The sequence below is a fragment of the Malania oleifera genome, chromosome 12 (assembly GCF_029873635.1).
Source record: "Malania oleifera isolate guangnan ecotype guangnan chromosome 12, ASM2987363v1, whole genome shotgun sequence".
NCBI classification, from domain to species: domain Eukaryota; kingdom Viridiplantae; phylum Streptophyta; class Magnoliopsida; order Santalales; family Ximeniaceae; genus Malania; species Malania oleifera.
In genome coordinates, this window is record NC_080428.1 from 50252852 (window position 1) to 50261443 (window position 8592).

Genomic DNA, 8592 nt, shown 5'->3' on the forward strand with positions numbered 1-8592 from the left:
CGTTAGATACTTAGACATATAATAGCTTTCAAGTTTCTACCAAACAGCCACAAGAGATTCCTTATCCATGACGTGATATAGCACATCATCGGCCAGACAAAGCCTGATAGTCGCCATAGCCTTTGGTTCCAATTCCTTCCAACTTGTTTCATCCATGCCTTCTAGTTGACTTACGTATAAAGCCTTCACTATATATGCCTTTGTTGCACTAGCAGATCTTTAACCCTTCTATGCCATAGGTCAAAGTTCCCCATTCCATCGAACTTAACAACAACAAACTTTGCAGAAAAAATTCCAGAAGTCATTGCAACAATGCTATGATACTAATTTGTTATGAAAATTGAATGCAAAACGGAAACAAATGATCTTACAACACAACAATCAATTGTGAAATATACATAACCACAATCACACAGAGTATAATAAAAGTAATAAAACAATGACACGAAGAATTACGTGGTTCGACAATGCATACATCCACGGGAGCAATCGACAATGAATTTTTACTATCTTGTGTCTAAAGATATTAAGTTACATCATACAACATGTATATATAACTTTCCCTCCAATAACCTAACCTATCCAACATCCTAATTCAAAATTTGAAAACCAACGCTGAGTAAACTAGTCACATCGTTGACGATTTTAGACATACCATCGACGGTTTAATACCGATAGCAAACAGTTGATGTAACAGGACAAAACAGTCAACTATTTCCCTACAACTGGACCAAATTGTTAACGGTTTCCTCCTGCAAGTCAGCATTCCTATTTTCTTCCATGTTTTCTCTTTATACAGGTCTTTTACTCAACATATGAGCCACATATTACAACATATTACGTTCACCCTCATTCATACCACCTTCAATTACATGGCACTCATTTTTTTTATGTTATATAAGTTAATATCATATATTCTTTAATTACTTTTGCCTCCCTTGTTTCATGTTTTTTTTTTTTTTTGTTGGAAAAAGTCCCTCATTTCACCTTATTTCTTTTTTTTTCTTTTTCACTTTTTCATGTTTAATATATATACACACACACATCTATTGCATTTTGCATGTTTTTTCACCTTTCTGTGCGTTCTTTAGTTAAAAATTACTATAGTTCTTTCATTTGGAAACTTAACTAAATTTTTACTCCAATAAAGAAGTAAATAATTGTAATTATTTCAACAAATAATTATTTACCATTCAATGTTATCGTATAACTTTTCTTTAGCTAAAAATTATAGTCCTTTCATTTGGTTAACTAATTTTTACTTCAATAAATAAATAAACATTTGTAATTATTTCAATAAATAATTATTTGTCATTCAATCATGTAATATACCTTTTCTTTTTGTTTGCATACATCATAAATACTTCAAAATTATTATTGTTAATGATCAAAATTGTCATAAAAAAAATATAACAAAAATAATATATAAATAATATCAGACATTATGATTTTATTATCCAAATTCAATACAACTCTATATCAAAATAAGACTATTATAATATTATCTTTTAAATTTTTTAAAATTACTATATTAATTAATATAACTCATTTGGACATATAGATGGAGCTTTAATTTGGGCATTAGGGTTGGGTACACGGGGCCAACATCATGTGGGCATAAATTGAAAATGTCGAAATAAATCCATGAAAAGTAAAGGATGGAGATTTTTCAAATGGGAAAAGCTTCGGCTTTATCATAGATTTTAAACAAAGAAAAAGGAAAAAGGAAAAAGGAAGAAAGAAAAAAAGAAAGAAACTTTATCTCTTTATGCTCCCATTTTCACCAAATATCGCTTTGTGAGCGACTTAACTGGCCGAGGGCCCCCTCCCCAAGAGACTTTTTAACACACTGTTAGAGATGATGTGGACAAAAAGCTCTGCATCATCTTTTTTGCGCCACCCACTTTGTTCTTGTCTTCCCCCCTTCCTCCCCTCATGGCGGCTGCCTTAAGGATCATATTCTCTGTTTGCAGCTTTTGGTGCCAAAATCTCCCCTCTCCCTATATATACCAACCCCTCCACCTCTTCTCCCCTTCAACCCTCACCATTTCAAGTCTCTCTCTGTCTCCCTCTCTCTCTCTCCCTCCTCTTCCTGCCTAAAACCCTATTTAATTTCTCTCTCCTCCTCCTCCTGTCTAAATCCTATTTTCTCCGTCTTAGACGATGCCCACCTCTGTTTCTCTCTTTTGGAAAATACCCATCTCCTTTTTTCTGTCTAGAACTCAATTTTCTGTCGTTTAGACACTACCCACTTCTTCTGTCTAAAACCCTAATTCTCTGTTTCACAAAATACCCCTCTCCTCTCTTCTTCCTTTTCCTTAAACCCTGTTTCCTCTGTTTTAGACACTACCCATCTCCTCTTCTTCTGTTCAAAACCCTATTTTCTCCGATTCAGGAAATACCCATCTCTTATTCCCTCTTTTAGACAATACCCATCTCTTCTTTCTGTCTAAAATTCAACTTTCTGGCTTTTGGGCGGTGCCCCTTTTTCTTTCTAAGAAAGCTCTGTTTTCGTGGGTGATGGCCGGCATCCACGGCGGCGACGACGCCCCGGGAATTAAGCTTTTCGGGACGACGATCGCGTTACAAGGAAGACAACAAGTGAAGGTGGAGGAGCCAAACAAGGCGGATCAAACGGCGGACAAGAGGCCGGACAAGATCATCCCCTGCCCCAGATGCAAAAGCATGGAGACTAAATTCTGTTACTTCAACAATTACAATGTTAACCAGCCAAGGCATTTCTGCAAGGGCTGCCAGAGGTACTGGACGGCCGGCGGCGCCCTCCGGAACGTACCCGTGGGAGCCGGCCGCCGGAAAGCGAAGCCTCCCTACCGCGGCTTTGCCGGTTTCCCAGAAGGCGGTTGCTTTTTTGATGCCTCTGCTGGGGTGCAGCACCAGTTTGACTTGGACGATATTGGGGTGGTGCAGGAGTGGCACGTCGCCGCAGACGGCGGTTACCGGCATGTTTTCCCGATGAAGAGACGGAGGACCAACTCAGGTGGTCAAACTTGTAGTCGATCTTAGTTTTCTTGTTTTCTACTCCGACAATTAAAATATTCAAGTTTAATGAATTAGACTATCTAATTTTTGTTTAATTAATTAATTAGTTTAATATTGTAATTATCCGTAGATGATGATGATATTCAAATAAATTATAATTAATCGTGTGGATTATTCAAATTACAGCCAGTATTCAATGTTGCAGAGCTGTTTGAAGATCAATGATCCCTCGTATCTGGAGCCGCTGAGAGTTGAAGATGGGAGTCCCAGACCCACTGCAATCTCTGATCGGAGGGCTCTGATCAACAGTTGTAACGAATTCGAATTTTTGGGCTGTAGAGAATCCAACTTGAAAACGTCTAGCAGACGGATCAACCTTGCGTTTGTGGCCAAGTGTACGGTGGAGGATGACCGAGGAACGACAAAACCAGGGTAAAGCTTCAATATACGCCAAGGTCCAAGAGTCCTTCAACTTTAATTGAATTGCACTTTTGTAACAATTCGATTCTAGGGAGATCTCCGACCAAGGACTTGTGAAAAAAAAACACAATTGGAATTTCACAGAATGAAAAGCAATTCAGTAAAATTTGGAGGACCTCTGGTGTAATTACCCTTAAAATGTAAAATGCTATGCTGTAACAGATGCCTAAAATTCTTACATGGTGCAAAAGTACAGACAACTCCTTGCTTAATTGCATTACAGGTTGGATAGGGTTATTTCGCGATACTACTCCAATATTTCATTTTGCACCTTTACAATCATTTTTGCTCCGTTCAAAGGAAGAAAAGGAAAAATTCTCTTGTTATACGGAATAAAAAAGAAAATTTATTTTTTAAGTATATTTTTTTCTATGTTAAAAGCTATTAAAAATAAAAAATTATTTCTTGTATAATTAAATTTTTTTAAAATATATTATTATTGGCGTGTAAAATTAATTAATTTTTTATTAATTTGGTATTTTTTTTCTTTTTTTTTCTCATTTTCTTTAATAATCAAACATGAAAAAATAAATTATTTCATATTTTAATTCTCTTTCCTCATATTATGTTTGGGAGCATGAATTTCGAACTTTGAATTTGAATAATTTTTAATATAATTTTATATTTAGTTAAATATCTCTTCAAATGGTATTTTTCGAGTTTTAAATAGGATCAGGGTGAATTTTATAAATTTTTAGTGGTAGAATCCATTGTTAAATTTGGAGAAAAATAATTTTCTCTATTGATACTCGTTTATTACAAGGATTACAATGGTATATATATGCATGAGAGAATTGAAAAAATGGAAAATGTATATTTCTCTAAATGGAAAGTGCATATTTCTCTAATATTCTCCTTTAAGTTGGAGCATGGAGATCCGTAATGCCCAACTTACGTGATAAGTCTTGGAAATGTTCACGACCCAAAACTTTGGTGAAGATATTGGCAAGCTGACAGTGGGTAGGAATATGCTTAGTGAAGAAGAGATTAGTCCATAACTTTTCACAAACAATATGACAATCAATTTCTATATATTTGGTACGTTCCTAGAAAATAGGATTTCTGGGCAATATGAAAAGCCGCTTGATTGTCATAATATAAGAGCATAGGCTGTGAATGTGGTACGTCAAGATCATTTAAAAGAGTTTTGAGTCATGTAAGTTCAAAGGTAGTGGAAGCAAGTGCCCAGTACTAAGCTTTGGTAGAAGAGCGAGAGACTGTAGTTTGTTTCTTAGTGCGCTAGGAAATTGGACTAGTGCCTAGTTGAATAAAAAAACTAGTGGTGGAGTGGCGAGTGAGGGGACAACTAGCCCAATCTGAATCAGAATAGGCTAAAACTTGAAGAATATTGGCAATAGGAAAAAATAAGCCTTATCCTGGAAATGCCTTAATGTATCGAAAACACGTACAACAACATCATAACGTGGTTGTCTGGGCTGATGCATAAATTAACTGAGAATATTGATTGGAAATACAATGTAAGGACGAGTGATGGTGAGATATATCAAACGTCAAACGAATCGCTGAAACGAGCTTGGATTGAAGAGAAGATCGCCATCAGTATTATTGAGCTTCAGATTTTGTTCCATGGGAAAACGGGCAGGATGAGCACCAAGATGACCGCTATCAGTGAGAATATCAAGAGCATATTTTCATTGATTAAGAAATATGTCAGTGGGAGAGTGAGCAACTTCGAGGTCAAGGAAATATTTCAATTTTCCAAGATCCTTTAGTTTGAATTTTTAAGTGAGCATGATTTTGAAAGTGCTAATATCGGAGAGATCATTGCCTGCCATGAGAATGTTATCAACATAAACAAGTATGAAAGTAAAAGACTGACCCCGAGAGCAGGTGAAAAGAGAGTGATCGGTCTGAGATTGAGTGATGCCCTCAGCAAGTAAAACAGAAGATAATTTAGAGAATCAATTACGAGAGGCTTGCGTAAGTCAATAAGAGGATTTTTGAAGACGACAAACACGAGTCTCCCCCCGTTTCCAATAACCCGGAGGAGGGATCATATAAACCTCCTCATCGAGGTCACCATGAAGAAAAATGTTGTTGACGTCCAATTGAAGGAGATGTCAATTCCGAACTGCAGCCACTGCAAGAAGACACCTAATAGTAACAAGTTGAGTAACAGGAGCAAAAGTGTCATGATAATCCAAACCTTCTACATGAGTGTAGCCCTTGGCCACTAAGTGAGCTTTGTGTCGCTCTATGGATCCATCGGTCCGAAGTTTTGTTTTGAACACCCATTTATAGCCAATTGATTTTTTTCCAGGTGGAAGGCGTTGAAGAACCCATATATTATTGGTTTCTAAGATTTGGATTTCAGAAGCCATGACATCATGCCAATGGGAGTGTAGCACAACCTGAGAATATGAGGTGAGTTTGGGAGGTTGGGACATAACAGAAAGAAAAGCCAAATGTTGATTAGAGAAACGATGATAAGATAAAAAAAGGAGAGACAATGAACCATACCTGAGGGACATCTTAAAACCTGTGAAACCGCGGAGGACTGCGGTAAGTAGGGCAGATATAATCAGCCAAGTAAGAGGGATGTGTGATAGCTCATTTGGGCCGTGAAGAGGTGGGTGAAGGGGGTGGTGGAGAAGGGTGTGAGGGTGAGGGTGTCGGTGAGGACACCAAGGGAGAAGGAGGGAGAGATGAGGGGCTAGGGGTAGGTGTGGATGGTTGGGTAGGTAAAGGGTAGGAAGGGTGTATATCAGGAATATGAAGGGGAAAGACTAGAGTAGATGTAGGAGTTGGAGGTATGAGATGATAGGGAAAAATATTTTCTTCAAAAGTGATATCACGGAAGATGAGATTTTTTTTTTTTTCAAGATCATATACACGATAAGCCTTATGATGAGCAGGATAACCTAAGAAAACACATCGAAGAGCATAAGGAGAGAATTTATCGTGATGTTGGCAAGTGGTTTGGGCATAGCATAAGAACCCAAACACTCGCAAGTGTGTATACGATGGTGGTTTTTGAAAAAAAAAAGTTCATAAGGGGACTTATGATTAAGGTTGGGTGAAGGAGTGCGGTTAATTAAATAAGTGGTTTTGAGAATGCTTTCACCCCAAAAAGAGATGGGAAGATTACTTTGAACACATAAACACCGAGCCACATTAAGAAGACGACGATGTTTATACTTGGCAACACCATTTTGTTGAGGTGTATCCGCACATGTGTGCTCGTGAAAAATGCCTTGATCGTGGAAAAAAGTTTGAAGTGGAGTGAATAGAAATTCTCTATCATTATCAGTGCACACGTGCTTAATGGTGCAATTGAATTGATTTTTAACCATGGTGCAAAAATTCTTAAAGCAAGATAAAGTATCAAATTTCATGTGCATAAGATAGGCATGTAGCACGCGAGTAGTCATCCACGATTGTTAAAAAAGAATGTGCACCAAAAAGTGAAGCTGTAGGATAACCACCCCATATATCACAATAAATCTGATTAAAATAAAATGTGCTCTTATTTATATTCAAAGAAAAAGGTAAACGAGTATGCTTTGCTCTAGCATAAACATCACAAGACAAATGAGAAGAAGAAATATTTAAGGTTTTCGGAATGCATAAGATAGAAGGGTGACCAAGATTTCGATATCAAAGAGAAGTGTCAAGAACATGCTGAGAGTGGAAAACTGAGGTAGAGGGAGGTTTATAGTGGTAAAGCTCATTTCGTACTTCACACGTTCTAATCAGCCTCCTCGTTGATAGGTCCTAAAAAAAACAAAAGGTAGGAAAAAAATATAGCAACACAATTGAGATCGGTGGTAAGTTTGCTGATGGACAATAAATTAAATTTAAATGAAGGAACATAAAGAACATTAGAAATAGAGAAATTAGGAGAAAATCGCATAGTGTCGGTATGAGTTACGAGAACAATGTCACCATTTGGAAGCTTAATGGGGCATGGCTGGTTGAGAAGTTTTATATTATCAAGAGAAGACAAATTGGAATTCATATGATCGGAGGCACCTGACTCAACAATCCATTCAGTATTAGAAAAGAAGCAGAATGACAAGAGGCAAGGTTACCAACAAGATTGGCAGAGTTGGTGTTCAAGGGCGATAGAAGATTCAAGAGTTGATGGTATTGTTCTCTGGTGAGACCATGGACAGCAATCTCAGAAGAAGTTGAAGAACCAGTGACAGTATTTGCAACCATTGAAGAACTAGATATGATGTTGGAAATAATGTCAGATCAGTTTAGATGAATCAAACCGCCAAATCGGGTCAAAGCCAATCTCTGCAACGACCCAAAAAAAAAAATATAAATCGTCTATTTGATAACCTCATCGTAAGAACTGAAAGGCAAATTCAGCGATTGCGTAATCTGACAATGCTGGAGAACAAATACAACTCCAAAGGCCAGAGACTACCCAGAAGTCACTGGAGACTGAGATGAATTGAGACGTCTGGAGGAGATGATCGGAACGATGACGCCGGCAATTGTTGCGCAAGAGAGCCGAGAGAGAACTATGGAAAGATGCCAGAAAATTACAAAGATGCAGCCAAGAGAGGACCACGTGCATGGGAGTCTGAAATAGAGCTCCGGAGAAGCGGCTGCAAGCACTGACGATACTAAAGAATACTAGTCGAGATGAAAAAAAAAAAAAAAATGAGAACCAGAGAGCTCTAGAGATGCACCAGCCGAGATGGAGATCTGACAACGAATCGAACTGAATGTGAACGCGGGAGATGCACCAGCCGAAGACTACTACTGGAGAAGACGAGAGAACTGAACAGAGATGTTGAGAAACTGCAAGCCAACTGGAAAGGAAGCCAAACCGGGTTGTCTTCAATGCACTTATCACTACATGTGGTCAATCAGGAGCAGTTGATCGTGCTTTTGATGTGTTGGCAGAAATGAAGGCTAAGACACAACATATAGAACCTGATCATATAAATGTTGATGCTTTGATAAAGGCTTGCTCGAATGCTGGTCAATGGATTGTTATAGGTTGATCGGGCACGAGAAGTATTCAAGATGATTCATCAATACAAAATCAAGGGCACTCTAGAAGTTTACACTATTGCTGTCAATAGTTTCAGTCAGATTGGCAATTGGGACTTTGCATGCAATGTTTACGATGAC

General features: G+C 37.8%; 1 protein-coding gene across 2 annotated transcripts; it reads left to right on the forward strand.

Annotated features, from left to right (window-relative positions):
- The first annotated feature begins 1978 nt into the window (after positions 1-1978).
- Positions 1979-3691, forward strand: LOC131144366 (dof zinc finger protein DOF1.5). Of its 2 annotated transcripts, none has more exons than XM_058092970.1 (2): positions 1979-2998; positions 3206-3691. In XM_058092970.1, the coding sequence occupies exons 1-2, from the start codon at positions 2521-2523 to the stop codon at positions 3223-3225; spliced, it is 498 nt and encodes a 165-aa protein (XP_057948953.1). In that variant the 5' UTR covers positions 1979-2520; the 3' UTR covers positions 3226-3691. The 2 variants fall into 2 exon arrangements, with proteins under 2 accessions (XP_057948953.1, XP_057948952.1); XM_058092969.1 differs by having other exon boundaries at positions 2036-2998; positions 3187-3691.
- The last annotated feature ends 4901 nt before the right edge of the window (positions 3692-8592 follow it).